The sequence below is a fragment of the Callorhinchus milii genome, unplaced genomic scaffold, assembly GCF_018977255.1.
Source record: "Callorhinchus milii isolate IMCB2004 unplaced genomic scaffold, IMCB_Cmil_1.0 Scaffold19, whole genome shotgun sequence".
In the NCBI taxonomy this organism is placed as follows: Eukaryota; Metazoa; Chordata; class Chondrichthyes; order Chimaeriformes; family Callorhinchidae; genus Callorhinchus; species Callorhinchus milii.
Genome location: NW_024704760.1, coordinates 6,411,368 through 6,429,119, shown reverse-complemented (window position 1 = coordinate 6,429,119; position 17,752 = coordinate 6,411,368). Strand labels below are relative to the sequence as shown.

Sequence of the window (17,752 nt, the reverse complement as noted above, 5' to 3'; positions counted from 1 at the left end):
AGTGGATCCATAATCAATCCTTAACTGCAATCCTTAAGCACAATCCTTAACTGCCGTTCAGCTGGCTGTAAAGAGTCAGACTGACGAGATTTCTCCAGTGCTGGGCTGGTTCACACCGAGGCAGTCAGAGCAATTTGCTGACAATGTTCATGCACTGGAATGTCAGAACGAGAGCTGAGAGGCAGGGAAATACGATGAAAGGAAGTGGATGACATGGAATAGTGCTCAATAAGAAATAATTCTGTTTTATGTTTACCGAATGAGAGCTTATATTGTTTTGTTTGCATGTATTCTTTGGTGTGTGAGCACTTAAGATCAATATTTCAGAAGGATGTCTCTGCTGTGTCCTATATTCTGAATGAATCTGGTTCCAAAACCGCATCACTTGAAAGGTGTACTCTGCTTATGACCTTTTCTCTCACAGACTTTACTTTTCATTTCATCTGCACTCGCTCTCTGGAATTCCAGCCCGGAGTCACTCCTTCTCACTCCCACCCTCAAGACACATTTCAAAATGTACCTCTTGGCATCAGAATGCCTAAAAATGCTTCCGAGGTAATTATCATCAAGTACAGTCCACTTTTATAGACTATATATGGACTAACAAAGTTCCACAGACAGCCATGAGGTGAATGATCAATTAATCCAAAGGTCATCAGGAGAAACTCCCTTCTATGTTCAAACAGCATCAATTGGATCTTAACGTCCATCTGAGCAGATAGACAGACCTCGGATTAATGCCTCATGTACAGGATGGTGCCTCCAAAAAATATAACCCTCCTTCAAGTACTGCACTACACCATCAACAACCACAACAACAACTTACATTTGTATAGCGCCTTTCACGTCAGGAGGATGTTCCAAGGCGCTGGACAGTCAGGGATCTGCACCCGAGCTGATCTTTGGGATCAGAAGGTGGGGAGGGCGAGGAGGGAAGGGGTAGGAGGGTGACTGAAGGCACGGTCGAAAAGGAGAATCTTGAGACGGGTTTTGAAGGAGACAAGGGAGGGGGCGAGGCAGCGGGATTGTGACTAGACTAAATTACCAGCTCAAGTCCTAACCCGGGATTGATCCACAGCCTTCTGACCCAGCGGAGGGAATGCTACAGCCTCTACGATGGGTTTTAGGTGAAGATTTTTTCAACATTACTCACCTGATATCATCTTCACTAGCGAATATAATTACTCCCGAGCGTTGGGCATTTCCAGGAGGCGCTGGATGATTTTGTCAAACTGCGCTCGTTTGGGATCTCGTGGAATCTTCACTGACTGGGCTACACAGACTCCACCTGTGACAAGAGAATGGAGACAGGAGAGTTAGCTGTCATCACAGTGGGGAGTAAGCTGAGTTAAGGGGATGGAGAAATGGTAATGCAGGTGTTGTGGATTGATGAGATCAGATGGACCGAAGGGTCTTCTTCATCCAAGCCAATCTTGTGAGCTTGTGATCTCTCAGGATGGAGAAGCTTACTGATTGCTTAGGGCAAAGTTACAGGCAAGAACATTTAGTGCCAGTACCTCACTTTAGTGCCTGAAGGAAGGAATCCCGTATTTGATCTCATGTGTCATCACTGTCAGATATCACTGTCGAGATGTCTCAAGACATTCTTTACTGATTAATTGCATGTTTATGAATATTCGATTCAATAATTAATGATCAACTATGTAAGATTGGTTTGGTAATAAGCACTGCAAGGGCAATATAAAACACAGAAGACTCTACAGTATCATTGGCTGCTTACAAAGGTAAACTTAAAAATGTTAACTATTTGTCATCAGCAAAGGAAAAAATGTTTCTGTGGATGGTAACTACAGTCGATGTAAAATAGTATTGAAAGTCACAAACTTCACCCTTACGATAATAACATTAAAATAATCTTTGCATTTGATACAGTGCATTTTACAGCAGGAGGACATCTTGAAGCATTTCACAGAATCTTGCTGTAATGCATGTAACGGTCTGTTTACTGGAGTGATCATGTATTTTGCAGGCGAAAAAAATATACCTAAGTGCGAAAGAGTTGCTGACTGAGAACAAGGCAGAGAAAAGGCAAAGAGGTGGATGACAATAACCATGTGTCAACGGCCGCTCAAGACGAAGACCGAACACAAATTAGGTTTGCTTTTAAAAATGATGTGAACCTGAGGCTTTTAGTATCTTTGTACGTTTAGATGGTTAGAGGTAAAATGCCCTTGACGCTTCCGGTTAGAGGAGGGAATCCCCCAAAAATGCGATTCGGATTCTTTTTTTACGCAATCTTATTGGGAAATGCTGCAAATTAGACCACAGAAAACGCTGGCATTGATATTGAGGTGCCTGACTGTTTTATTTTGAGTCTTGTTTGGAAAGAGGTATCAGTCATTTGGAAGGTGTCTCTGTCGCCTGCCGTGTTGCAGAACAATCAGGTTCGTAAAACTCGTCGAACCATTATCTTACAGCAAAACATTTTAAACGTTTCATAATTGGTGTTTATTGCAATATAAAAATACTTGATGCACAATGTCATCAATCATTCAGGATCTGGTTATTGCCTTTGTATTTATAGCTTTACTGAAACATCACCGATGAAGGTTCTTGGTGATGGGAAAAGTTGCCTTTATAAACACGTTAATTGTTTATAGTTGTGTTAACTGAGCTTAGAAAACTGCTTGTGTTTGCTGATTGGTGCGTCCTAGCTTTAAATTGCTATGATTACAGCATGAGATGATTACAGGCACCAATCATTTGATGAAGGGGTTTCACGTGATGTCCTGGCCAACGATTCCGTCTGATAAATATTGGTCATTCACTTTGTGGCTGTTTGTGGAACATTGTTTAGCAGCCGTGTTAGCCGACAAACTACATAGTAAATACAGTGAAGGGCTTTCAGACATTTCAACAATGTGATAAGGCACAATATCAAATCCAAGCAATATTATTATTAATACTATCATCATTATAATACTTGCTGACTCAGTCCAAACACTTAAATCAATAAACCGCTTTACTCACTGGCCAGTTCTGAAGCATTAAAAAATGCATTAAGAAAATAAAATATATTTATTACTTACATATTAGCTACTTAAAATTGTACATCTTTATTACTTTGTACATGATTTCACCCAGAAGCTTTGCATATTCCTGATGTGATTTTATGCTAAATTAAGTTTGCTAATCTATTGAAATCAACTTTCATTATCATTCTTTCTAAGCTCAACATAATTCTGTGTAGTATTCACAACAGTAACTAAAAGCTTTATTTAAAAAAATTGCAAAGTGCAGTTATAGTCCTCAAGTTAACCATAAAACCATAGCAACGCATTCCATAATAGGGGGCCATTTGGCCCATTTGTTGGCGTCTGAGCGAGGTTGGGGGTGATGGGGTTGCAGAGTCTGGTGAGGAGTCTAGCATTGCCCTGCAGAGGAGGGCAGCGTTGTGGGGGAGAGGGAAATCGGAGCTAGTGAGGGCCAAGATGTTGGACTTGAAGGACAATTGGGAATCAAACAAAGCACTGAGGTTCCACACCAGCTCCGTGAGGTAGAGTGAGCACCCATGCAGATCATAATATAATAATAATAATAGTCCTTGCATTTGATATAGCGCCTTATCACGTCTTCCCTGTGTCTCAAAGCGCTTCACAGAATATACTGTAAAGTGAATTGACTGCACATTTTGTGGGCGAAATCCTTGCAGCCAGTGCCTGAGGTGAGAATGTGGCACTCGCCAAAGACACTGCTGTGTGCCCCTGGACTATGAGTTTGTGAGACGTGAGGTTTGAGCCCACAGTCTTTTGTCTCAGAGGCAAGTGGCTACCAACTGACTCAGGCTGAGAGTTTATTTTTATGTATCATTTTAGAGCTTTTGCATATTTATCTGCAGAAATAATTTTAAAAGAAGTTTGATGTGCATATTGGTCAATAGAAACAACAAGAAAAGACAAAATCATATGCTTAAACCGAGCATCTCTATAACACGCTTTGTAATTCTTTAAGCAGAACCATCTGCGCATAAGGGAAGTGAAATGTCAAAGTTTGCCTAAATTACAGTGGCAACAACAAGAAATTTATTCAGGACAATCAACAAAGGAAACTACTGTTCATCTCGTCTATAAATCTGGTGGATCCTGGCAGGAAGGCAGATGATAATAGTAATAATAATAATAATAATAATAATAATAATAATAATCCTTGCATTTGATATAGCACTTTTCATGTCTTCGAGATGAAATCGAGTCTCAAATCGCTTCACAGATTATTTACATTTCACAGTATTTTCTGTGAAGTGCTTTGAGACCTCTCAATGACGTGGCAAGGCGCTGTATCAAATGCAAGGATTATTATTCACAGAATATACTGAAAAGTGACTTGACTTAACGCGGCAGCCAATTACGCACAGCAGTGTCCCACAAACAGTCGTGGATTGAGTGACCAATTTGATTTGTTTTTAAGGAATTATTACACCTGGAAAAGCGATCCACCAATCGACTAACAACCTACTTACTGCTAGGGTTCCTACTCATTGCTCGGTAAACAGAGGCATGTGGAGTAAGGAAATTTACTCAATGTTTCGCTCTGCCAGGGAATGTTACTTTAATGTAATTTTAACAAGAGCAGCTGCAATTTAAATCTAAACTGTCGCCAGTTTCTTCACCTCTCTTGAGAATATTCAACCCTCCCCCTCTTGGCAGACTCTTCTACTGAGGAAATATTGCTGAGCCCGAATCCTGTCGTGACCTGACGGCTAACCATTGGCACCTCTAATATGATCACCGTACTGTAAACAGGAGCAGAACTCTGGCTGATGCCTCCCTTCTGTAACCCAGGGCGCTGAAGCCAATTTTCACACCCCTGCTATCACCCATCTCAACACAGACTCGGTCAAACTGGATTGTTTCTCAGGTGGTATGACTGAGTCACTCTCTGAATAAAGCTCACTGAATCGCCAGAGGGAAGCTTTCCAAACTGACGTTTATTAGACAACTCTTATTAGCAATGCTACACACTGCTGTATGTCTTCCGACATTAATCTGCAACAGTAATCACCCTTACATCTGACATAATGCCTATAACATCAAAACGTCCCAAAGCACTTCACAGATTATTGCTGTCAAGTGGAGTGATAGTATTTGTCACAAGGTCTCACAAAAGTGGTTCACCAATGGATCTGGACAATTGTTGGCTTAGAAACAAGGAGAAGCTCCTTTCTCTTTTCCATTAGAGTCACAGGATATTTAACATCCATTTGCACATGCAGAAAGAACCTCAGTTCAAACATCCCATTCACCAATTGAGTACCTCCCGACCTTACCCAGTGGTAAACCAGTTACCAACTAAACCAAGCTAACTAGCTTTTGCTGTAATCAGTGTATCAGGATGTTCCAACATACATTTCAATACAAATTTACATTTATGCAGAGCGTGAGGGGCATTATACAAATGCAAGCTATCGCTGGCTTAGCAATCGAGCTGGGGGTGGGAGCTGAGAGGGAGATGGGGAGAGATGACCGAAAGCACCATCAAAGAGGTAGGACTTGAGACAAATCTTAAATATCATTTGCTTTGCTTTAACCTGGAACTGCACAGCATGTCATTTTAATGCTGTGGCCTATACTTGCTTAGGTGTTTCCTAAAGGACCGAGGCCATGCCTTCAGTTTCTGTTTCACGTAGCAGAGAATAGAAATCAATAACTTGGTTTGACATCTTTTGTTTATGCGTATAGACATCATATCACATTCCTCAATCAGCAAAGGACAGCAATGCACTATAAAAGATGTATCCACCCCCACACATCAGTTAACAGAACAACGCTGTCCCATAAGAATGACAGAAGACACATAACTGAGGATAATTGATAACAGACGATATGATACTGGGAAGGCTTGATAGACTGTATCACAAGTGGATTATATTCTCTGTTCCATCAGTCTCTAGACATGCTTAAAATTCCACACAGAATTTCTGAAAAAACTACATTTATTTTATCAAGTTTTGTTTTGACACATTAAAAGCACACTTATTTTGATAGATTTTTTTTTCTCACAAGCTGAGTATTGATCTTCTGCAAAATGGATTTAATGTTATTAATAATTTTATTTTATTTTGCCTGAGAGGAACGTGATTGACCATTGGCGGTTAGCCGTGCTGCCACTCCAATGGGTGATGGGTAAACTAAACTTTTACACAAATTCGGATTTAAACTAATTCAGATTCCCTCCTTGGATTTCATTGATCCTCAGCTTTAACTAATAATAATAATAATAATAATAATCCTTGCATTTGATATAGCGCTTTTCACGTCAGGAGGACGTCCCAAAGCGCTTCACAGAACACACTGTAAAGTGAATTGACTGTATATTTGTGGGCGAACGCGGCAGCCAATTGCGCACAGCAATGTCCCACAAACAGTCGTGGATTGAAAATGACCAATTTATTATTGTTTTTGGATTTGGAGGGATTATTATTAGGCTCTGTATGGAGTAAGGAAACTTGCCCAAGGTTTCGCCCTGTCTGGAATTGAACTCAGGTCTCTCGCTTGCAAAGCGAGTGCTCTAACCACTGAGCTACAGGACTCCACTACATCGAAACATTCAATTGAGAAAGCGAGCATTGTGCAGTGGCATTTAGCTGCCTTGCCAGACTGATATATGAGGCTTCCTATGATCTGTTCCTATTCTGAGATTTGTTACAGGTTAAAATCGCTGCTCACCCAACTGTGTCAACTTGGCTCAACTGGTATTAGTCGTCCCTGGTTCCAAAGTTTCTGGTTCATTGCCAGGGCTGGCACTTTAGCACACACTGGAGGAATAATGCGTTGTTGGAGGAGTTATCCTTTGTATTGATGGTAAATTGAGGTCTTGTCTGCCTGTTCAAGGTAGATGTTAAAGATCCCATGACACAATTCAAAGACAGAAGGTAGTTTGCCTTGGTCAACGACCCTCCAGATAAAATCAGCATTTACTTCCTGACTGTTTGTGAGACATTATAATAATAGCTCTTGCATTTGACATTTCATGTCAGAAAGCAGTCCATGGCTTATATTGAAAAGTGGAGTAACTGTGTATTTTGTGGGCAATCTTAGCAATTTTTGTGCACAGCAATATTCTATAATTTTGCATGTGTATTGGCTGTCATGTTTGCACCAAAATGCACAAACACTATGGTTGTCAGCAATTACCAGTGCTTTTTATCTTCCTATCTCACAGCTTTATTGTGGCCTGCTAAAAAAATGGGCTTTGATAGACCAATTGATTCCTGGGTTTCTTACTTCACAACATTCAAGATCCCATAAGATTCTACCCACCTTTACCCCCCCCCGTCACTCTGCCCCCCCACTCCACCCCCCACCCCCACCTCCCCACCCATCTCAGAATATTTATTTGACATCTTGCATGTAAATAACTGAGATAAGCTTGTAGCTTTAAAGCTCTCCGTATACTGAATCAATGGTGTTAAATACACAGGGCCCTGCAGTACATAATCATATTGCTGAGTAATGAAGAGGATATCGCATAAAATGGTTATAAATGGCTGTTTGCATTCATACGGAATTGGATATTTATGCAGAAAGCAGTCACAGTGGTGTTTAGCTCCTTTGCTGAAGATTCCGCACAGAATCTAAAGTTGTCTGCAACGGGAGGCGGGGGGATTAACATGTTTGCACTAAGTGCTCGAGTTTTATCAAAATGTTCATTACTCTCTGTGTGGGATTCAATCTGAACCCCACGATTAAGATTGTAACCGTGGAAACAAAGGAAACATTGTTTGAGAAGTATTTAATGAATTGCATTCTGTCTTTCTATTTTAATAGTTTAATTTATAATCTCAACGGTATCTGCATTCTTGCCCTGTCTGCCCCGACGTCCCCTAACCATAAATTGACACTTGGTTGAATTGTACGCAGAATCCTGTCAGGTTCGGCAATATGAATAATTAGATGGAATTCACAGAGAATTCATTACACCTTTCTTTGGAAAAGCAAATGTTAGGGCCGCAGCCAATCTTGTAAGCAAGATTACAAATGCAAAAACAACATTCCAGAACTGCGAGGGAAGCGACTTGTTGTAGGAACTATGAGTTTTCGAGTGTCAGCCCGGCTCAGTTGGTCGTGCTTCCGCCTCCGAGTCACAAGGTTGTGGGTTCAAGCCTCGCATGGGGTTAATGAATTCACATCGTCCAGACCGACACTCCAAAGTAGTGCTGTGGGAGCTGTGGGAGTGCTGAGTTGTCACCATAATCCTTGTATTTGATATGGCATCTTGCCACATCGTTGAGATGTCTCAATGCGCTGGATTCTCTAATGACGAAGGACTAGTTGAAGTTCTAATATCTTAGTATCTGTCCTATCCTAGATAATTGCATTGGAAAAAATCACCCTCTCGACAGGGGAAGGAGAGTTGATGATTAGTGGCATTAAGGGGACAAGAGCCATGTCAACAGAATGGAAATCAATAGTGACGCAGTACAGTTCAGTGCAGCGTAGTTCACTACTTAAACTGCATAGGTCCCTCGGAAGTAACTCGAGTTCTCTTGATTTGATGATTCATAAAGTGGGACTTTTACAAATCAGTGTATTGATAATAACAATTGTTTACAATTGATGCAGCACCTTTCAAGTTGGGAGGACGTCTCAAAACGCTTCACAGGATTTACTGTAAAGTGTAGTGACTTTTTTTCGTGGATGAATGCAGTAGCCAATTGGCGAAAAGCACACATGTCCCTCCTTCCTCTTTTTCAAGGCACGTCTCAAAAGGTGCCTCTTTGACTTCGCTTCCGTTCATCTTTCCCCTGCCGATCCGGTCGGCTTCCCGTTCAGCACTCTGAAGCACTTCGAGACATGCTCCTGATGTGAAAGGCGCTGCATAAATGCAAACTGTATTGCATTGTAATAGACGCCTGCCTGATATTATACTCTGTTAGCAACTGACTGAAGAAAGGCAGGCCCTGTGTGAATACTAACCTGTTGATCGGATTATTTTAACTAATTAAAGTTCCACATTCCAAAAAAAAATTTGCGTTTATATAGCACCCTACGTGTGGATAGCATCTTGGAGTGCAAAGAGTAAGAAATTAAATGGCTGAGCAACAGACAGGCAGGCAGGCAGGCAGGCAGATTGGTCAGTAAGAACACCAAGACGTGTAGAGAAATGTTAGGGAGATGGGTTACTAGATCGGACAATCATCTAATGAAATGATAGTAAAGGTTTGACGGGTTGAATGGTCTCCTCCTGTTTGTATACTCCTAATGATATGATAATGAGCACCAAGTAGGCTGGTGTTTTGGCATTCAGTGACAACAGATGATAAAATCGAAAATAAGTGTTCACAGTTTTACTACATAGTTATATAAAAAAAGGCCTTAATTCAATTCCACTGAGTCATAGAACCATTAGATATGCATCTTTTTGCATCCCTTGAAAGGGACGCCTGTGCCTGCACTTGCATTTAAACATCGTGTCAGTCTAACTCTGTCTGAGCTGGTCTGAAGGTTGCAAAAGCAGTGTTTCCCTTATTTCTAAAAGCTTGGTTGAGCCACGATTTCATTATTTTTATTATTAAACATTATTTCCCTTGTTTCTAAGTGGATTTCTTTTCACGCTCGTTAGAATCAGCAAGTGTCAGTGGATGTGGGGCTTTTCCGTCTTGTGCAGGGTCAGCTTCAAGCATTCTCAGGTCAGGTGTAGCAAAGCCAACACCTGCATCAGAATAAATTGCCCACTGCAGGGCCTTGGAATGGGATTCCTTTTAGTGGGAAGAACAATTTAACATCAATTTGTTGCAGTGTTGTGGCTGGCCCTAAAAGGGAATGAGGTTGAAGACAGTCAGATACAATGAGGAGTCTTTTTAATTGGTACAGAGTGTCATAGGCTTTTATCCTATGTGGCGGAGTGCTGTAGCTCAGTGGTTAGAGCACTCGCCTCACAAGCAAGAAACCTGAGTTCGGTTCCCAGCAGGTCGAAACCTTGGGCAAGTTTCCTTACTCCACATGCCTGATAATAATCCCTCAAGAAAAAAAANTAATGATTCGATAACTCAATCCACGACTGTTTTTGGGACACTGCTGTGCCCAATTGGCTGCCGCGTTTCGCCCACAAATATACAGTCAATTAACTTCACAATATATTCTGTGAAGCGCTTTGAGACGTCTAGAAGATGTGAAAAGCACTATATCAAATGCGAGGATTGTTATTACTATGTCCCATTCTTATGCTGTCCTCATTTGTAGCTATATTAATAATTAATAATTCTTGCATTTGATACAGCACCTAATATACTGTAAAGTGAATTGATTGTATGTTTTGTGGACGAAAGGCGGCAGCCGATTGCGCACAGCAGTGTCCCAACTAAGAAGGGCGAACTCATTGAACTCCGGGAAAGTATCAGACAATCCCAATAGATAATTCTTGAAAAACAAATACAAAATATTGTATTCTTTACCCTGGAAAGATAGATGACCAGAGACATCAAGGATACTTATCTTGTGTTTCTATCCTCAGACCCTGGACCTCCAGATCCAGATCCCCTCAGACCTCCACATATTTGAAACCAAGCTCCTTAGATTCAATTATTGTGGAGATTTGTGGAGTCCTGTAGCTCAGTGGTTAGAGCACTCGCTTTGCAAGTGAGAGACCTGAGTTCAATTCCAGGCAGAGGGCGAAACCTTGGGCAAGTTTCCTTACTCCACACAGAGCCTAATAATAATCCCTCCAAAACCAAAAACAATAATAAATTGGTCATTTTCAATCTACGACTGTTTGTGGGACATTGCTGTGCGCAATTGGCTGCCGCGTTCGCCCACAGATATACAGTCAATTCACTTTACAGTGTGTTCTGTGAAGCGCTTTGGGACGTCCTCCCGACGTGAAAAGCGCTATATCAAATGCAAGGATTATTATTATTATTATTATTATTATGTGACTGCTGAGAAAATTCCTTGTTGGAGTTTCTTGGCTGAATTAATCGTTCCACAGGCCTGAGGCTAAGAGTTGACATTTCTGAAAGAGGTTAAAAATGCATCACATGTATTTCAAAAGACTTAGCTTCAGTGCAAGATAAATTTGGCTCTTGAAAAGATATGGGAGCAGTTGCTCTTGAAATAAAACCAATCAGCTCTCGAGTTCCCTTAACTTTAGTTCCATATTGCAGCACAGTACTACATTCTAATAGAATAAAGGTCAACATCAGTGAGGTTTATTGCCAAAGGCTCAGATGGTCCATATGGATTAAATTGCATTTACTAAGCAGTCAAAGCCGGCAGCAACAAAACTACTTGTAAAACGAATATTCTTTCAAACTAACTTCAACAAAGGAAAAGGCAAATTCAAAGATTGCATGGATCCTGTCAAAATATATTGATCCCGCAATGTTACACTGTCAGCTTCAGAACGGGAAACTCAATGAACAAATACAGAGGAGGAAGCAGACATTTGCATTGTGAAACGAGACCACAATTCACATTGTTTCACGCAAGAGGCAGAAACGGCAGACTAAGTAGGATGTCCAAAGCTTCGTATTCCACCAAATTCATGAAGCAGCTCCACTGACGTTCTGCGCATCATTAAACAGTCTCTAAATTGCGATACATTCGGCTGGTAAAAGAGCTGGTCCCAGCTCATTTCAACCCAATTCTCAAAGTGACAAGTGGTTCTATTTAATTGGTTCTAGTCACTGTTTGCAATTCTATCTGCTCTTTTCAACTGGCTGCGGATATTTCAGCTTGACAAGCAGTGGGTGGTCTGAGGATGAAGTACCATCTAGCTTCAAAAATCATCTCTCAGGGACACATTCAGTCAAATGAGTCAATTTGAACTGCGCTTACATTATAAAGCACAAATGGTTTCTTGGGATTAACCTATTTTCCTCTTTATTTGAGTCAACATCCCTTGTCCCCTTTACACCGCATCCCTCATCAAGAGAGGACAGTGTCTCTGAACTCATCCCATCAAGTTTTACAAGTCTCTGTGGGGGAGCATTTATTTTGGAATGCCTGAAACTAGGAATGACACCTATGAAGGATCTGAGTCAAACCTGAGTCCTATAACTGACTGATATGGTTGCAATCTGGTTCATAATAATAATAATAATCCTTACATTTGATATAGCGCTTTTCACGTCGGGAGGACGTCCCAAAGCGCTTCACAGAACACACTGTAAAGTGAATTGACTGTATATTTGTGGGCGAACGCGGCAGCCAATTGCGCACAGCAATGTCCCACAAACAATCGTAGATTGAAAATGACCAATTTATTATTGTTTTTTGGTTTTTTTTGGAGGGATTATTATTAGGCTCTGTGTGGAGTAAGGAAACTTGCCCAAGGTTTCGCCCTCTGCCTGGGATTGAACTCAGGTCTCTCGCTTGCAAAGCGAGTGCTCTAACCACTGAGCTACAGGACTCCAGCACTGTGCTTTGAGAAAAAAAGAACACACAGACGTTTGTCCAAATAAGAAACAAAAAAAAGTATGCCCCTGCTTTAAGAGGATGTTCATTCTGCAGTTATTTTTAGGTAACAAAGAAACATAATAACCCATGATAAGCAAATCACTGTCTTTCACTTTCATATAATTGTTAATCACACCTTTTTTTTTGTCCTCCCAGTTTTTTCCACTTTCAGTCAGTGCTAACTTTTGCTGGTGTACCATTCTACCTGAACCTCAATCAATTGGTCGATCATTACATTGTGAAATGAGACCACAATTCACATTGTTTCACAGACAGTGAACAAGAGTGTGCTCGCGAGTTAGTCTAGTACGGAGCTTCTCAAATTTCAGTCTGTCCCCTTTCTCTCCCGGCATTCACACACATGTACTTTCCAGCAACGATCACTGAAGACCAGACAGAGGCTGAAAAATCCTCATGGCTCCAGGCTGAAAATTGTAGCCTTTGAAATTTAAGATCGCCAGTGTTTTGGAAAACTCTCAAATTCTTTTAAAGAAGTGAGACTGAATTGAAGAGTTTTCCGAACTTCTGCACAATGTAACATTTTGAGAGAAGGGGCTTAACGCTGAGATGATGAGAGATATTCAGACCTAAGGGAGTGGAATCCCTGGTTGATTTTTATAATGGTCTCTGTGGTCCAGAGAGACTGCTGAGGCTAAAGGGATTCGCCCATATCCTTACTGAGACCAGCCAATTCAGTGCAAAATCTGCAATCACCTGTTTGGCTGAGTGGCTTCACCGAGGTGCCTTTATCCTACTAGGCAACTGGGGAGTGACATTTGTAATTACAGAAAGAACCCTTTCAGCTACTTCAAAGACCAATACAGAAAGAGCAGCAAGTTGCAATACAAAATCATTGCACTTCAGTTCCCCCCTGAGATCATTAGAACAGCTTCCATTCCATGTAAATACTGCCTTTGAAATATTTTGGAAGGCATTGTGTTTCTCTTCAGTATTCTGAGGATCAAGGTGCAAAATGTATAGCAATCTCACTATGTCATATCCAATTTCTAGAAGCTTTGTTGGACGATAAGGTGAGGATACCCTGAATCTGCACTCGAATGCTAATCAGATCCACAAGTTGCATTAATATTCTTGGAGCTGAGTCCATTCACGGTAATAATGAAGTCAGTTCCTCAGGATTTAATAAGGTCTAACCTCAGGTGCACAATTCCCCAGTATAACGCAGCACACTAATTATTTGTCATATACAGCTACTGATTGTATCCTTCATCGACCTTCTATTACATATGAAATTGTCCTCCCAGGTCCTGTGTAAACCTTACATTAATGCTGGGGGCCGGAGTCTGTCAATAGAAAGCAGTCTGTATCGTGGAGATGGTTCAATATTCTGAAGGTTTTCTTCATTACCATTCGGAGTAGTGAGCATTTTGCACAAGTTTTGCTCAGGAATTAACTAGGTACGTGAGAGTCCTTAATACCAAGTGAGTCTGAATGGTGAAACAGCTCTTTCTTATTTTATACTGCTGGATATTCTTAAAGCTTTTATTGGATTAACCGTTAAACATCAAGGGTAATCATTAAGGATGATCAATAAACTGCATGTAGTATCAGCCTGGCTCAGTTGGGAGCACTCTCGCCTCTTAGTAAGAAGGCTGTTGGTTCAAGCCCCACGTCAGGACATTGAGCTCACAGACGAGGATGACTAGAGAAGTGCTGCATTGTCAGGTGGTGCCATCTTTCAGAAGAGACATTAAGCCATAGTGCCATCTGGCTGTTCAGGAGGACGTTAAAGATCCAATGGCACTAACAATACTCAATAATAAAATTGATCGTTCACTTCATGGCTGTTTGTGGCACATTTCTCTGTGCAAATTGGCTGCACCGTTTGCCTACAAGAAAAGTGCAGTCACCACATTTCAGATTTAATTCTGTGAAGAGCTTTGAAACGCCTTGCTGACTCACTCTCAAATCCCTCTATGGCCTTCAACCTAGCCTAACCTCGTAATCTGCTGGTTTATGCCGCCACCTGCTTATCCCGACTATTCTAAAAACTTGACTTGAACTGAACCTTTAAGGTGACCTTTTTTCGTAGCTTATTTTCTTTGACATTTTCAGATCAAACAGCCAGTATTGCACTGTGCTGAAATAGCGCTCGATTTCCCATCGGATTTGCATTTCTGAAACTGCAGAATTTTTCGGAAGAAAATAAAAAGTTTCTGGTTTAAATGTTACGAAGTGCTGCTGACATGATGGAAATTGATGCATTTTGCAAAGAAAATCTAAATTATGTTAACTTACTGCAAGGTAATTATCCCTTGAAAGGGCAAACCACTCATTTGCCTTGTCTCGATTTCCCCTGTACAATAATAAACCCTTTACCATGACGCTATTTGACTTGTTGCATCTCTGCTTGATATTTTTGTCCTTCCCCACAAGGCTCCCCATCCCTCACAAAATTGTTTATCTCTGTGTAGCTTCCTTCAATTACTTCCAACCGCCATGCCCACCACCAATGATGATTTGGGGAAGTAACTATTCTGTCACCTTTCTCCGCCCTCCAAGTAGCTGATCGCACCACCGTCATGAGTCAGCTCCCCACCAGACCAGCTGAAAACTGAAGAAAAAACATTACCGGGGCTGTTAGTGAATGTAACTGCCCTGGGACTCAAAGAGGCAGCCATCTTGGAGAAAGATATGCTTCGGACTGATACGGTTTCTGACTCGATTGTCCTTTCGATTGAAGTTGTTTAACCACTCCAGTACTGATATCCCATTGGTTTTGCCAACAAACAATAATTTGCCTCTGTGAAGACGAGATGGATCATTATATTTAGTGTGAACCAGGCTCATCTATTCTATTTCCTCATTGACAGTGTGGAGTGACATGATAATCTTATGGTCAGTCAAGCTGAGCCGAAACACAGAGCTACACACAATGGAGAAGGTGGATATCCCAAACCACGAGAGCAAAGCATTTCTGACATATAAATCTGACCTACTTTTCCCCTTATATTTTGATTGTTCCATGCAAGGTTAACCAGAATAACTAGCAGATGATAATTATATCCCTTGGTGGTGGATCTATCGGAATTTTAGACTGAATAATGGTTTTTGATATCACATCGTTTCCGTGAGGTTAAATCACTCTGAATTGTAACAGTTAAAAGTCAATACTGTATATACAATATTAAAGTAACACATAAATAAATGACATTGTTGCAATATTGGTGTACGGTATTTGTCAAAGTTTTATTACTTTGGTCAAAGCAGCTGATATTAAATCCAGAGAAAGGTTTGCATATTTTCTAAAGTAATGGGTTCTGAGCAACGTTCACAAATCAGGTTCGGGTGATGAAGGAAACCCTTCAACCCATTTCTAATACAGTGGCAAAGCAATAGATTATCTGTGAATAAGAGCCAGCATCATTCATGAAATAAGAAATTGACTGAATACACATTACTTGTCTTACCGAGCACCAGTCTGTTCTCCTCTGGAGACTTGATTCATTTAAATAAACATTCAGAGAAACAAATCATACCTACAGATCCTGTTAGCCAAATTAACTCTTTTTCACCGTGGTGGTAGTGATAATAAATAACAATCCTTGCATTTGATAGAGAGCCTTTCACTTCAGGAACACATCTCAAAGCGCTTCACACGATTGAGTGTTGTGAACATTTGGAGATTGGGCTTTCAGCCACTACGCCCCGAGATTCTGGAACACTCTCCCTCAATCCCTCTGCCTTGCCCCCTCACTCCCATTTTTCAAGTCCCACCTGAAAACCTTCCTTTTTGACCGTGCTGATGGTCACCTCCTCCCCCCACCCCCCCCCCACCCCCCCCCACCGGCTCACTGTTAAGCGCCCTGAGATGCTACCCTGCGTGGAGGGCGCTGTACATTTATAACTAAATATAAATGAAAGTTGTTGTTGCAATAATTCAACCTCCTTCGCCACAATTCAATAAAGCACTGCAAGTGATTTTGACAGACTCCAATATGCTTCGAAGTCAGGGTAAACCAATATTTTGAAATATTTCTAATTCTTTTGAAATATTTAACAAAACATAATAAATCAGATTTTGTTTCACGACTATAATGAAACAGGTGTGCCATTCAGCACTGTTGATAGTTTTTGTTCCAGTCAGTTCCTGAACAGTAAGTTCCCAATCCTGCCCATGTTCTGAAAAGTGAAATCTTCGCACCACTCTTCATTGACGCACTAAAAACTGAGTTAAAGTCGTGGGTTCTGAGCAACATTCACAAATCAGGTTCGGATGATGAAGGAAACTCTTCAACCCATTTCTAACCCAGATGTCAGCCTGACCCAGTTTATAGGACACTCCCCTATGGATCAGAAGGTAGTGAGTTCAAGCCCCACATTGAGACATTGAGTTCATAGATCATGTTGACGGTCCAGTGCTGGGGGAGCACTGTAAATTGTTAGAGGAGCCGCGCTTTGGATAAGGTGTTAAACCGAGGTCTCATCTGCTTGTTCATGTGGTCATCAAAATCCCAGTGTCCTAAACAATAATCCAACAGATAAAACTGGTCATTCACTTCATGGCTGTTTGTGGGACATTGCTGTGCGAATAATGGTTGTCGCATATTGGCCTATAAATACACAGTCACTGCACTTTACAGAAAAATTCTGTTTGAGATATTTGGATGGGATAATAAGCTGCATATCAAATGCAAGTATTATTATACTGTTAATTGACATGAGGCATGGGAGCAAGTAGCTCACTCACTCTCAGAGCAGGCAAATGGAGTATCTTGGGAGAAATTCTACTGGATCTTAGCATTTTTCTTAGCATTTCAGAGCATGAAGAATGTGGCAAATGTACAATGCAAATTTCAAAGCTGTTTCTCTGTCGGTGGAACTCCAACGGCTTGAGAGTTCCTCCCAACATGAAAAGCACTATCTAAATGCAATTTGTTGTTTGTTGTTGTTGAGTTCTTCTAAGAACTACAGAACGAAGATAATCAAAACTGAGATTGGATTCAGATGGAATTTATTGCCCCCTCTGCTCCTTGAAATGAAAAGCCCACAAAAAACACGCATTTCACAGTAAATCCTGGGAAGCACTTTGGGACGTCCACCTGATGTGAAAGGTGCTTACCAAATGTAAGGGTTATTATTATCATTATTATTATTACACAAGGTGAAAAAAGGAAGGACACAGGTCTCAGTGAGGATGTGGTATTTTTAAGTGTGTTCTGTAAATATAACTTGGTACGTGTAGTTTTCTGTGTAGCTGCTAAAAGTAGCAAATTTCCAATCGCTGATAAATATAACGATGGTATGATCTTATAATGGAATTTCCAATATAATTGCGCACCTTTAATTCATTTGGAAAGGAAGAGAAAATAATA

General features: G+C 40.9%; 1 protein-coding gene across 1 annotated transcript in view; it reads right to left on the bottom strand.

Moving 5' to 3' along the window:
* Positions 1-17,752, bottom strand: part of LOC103179169 (metabotropic glutamate receptor 4) — a 227,044-nt gene that overhangs the window by 155,417 nt on the left and 53,875 nt on the right. The window contains 2 exon segments of the mRNA XM_007894301.2: positions 1,154-1,187; positions 1,190-1,288. Coding sequence (XP_007892492.2) covers positions 1,154-1,187; positions 1,190-1,288 — 133 coding nt within the window.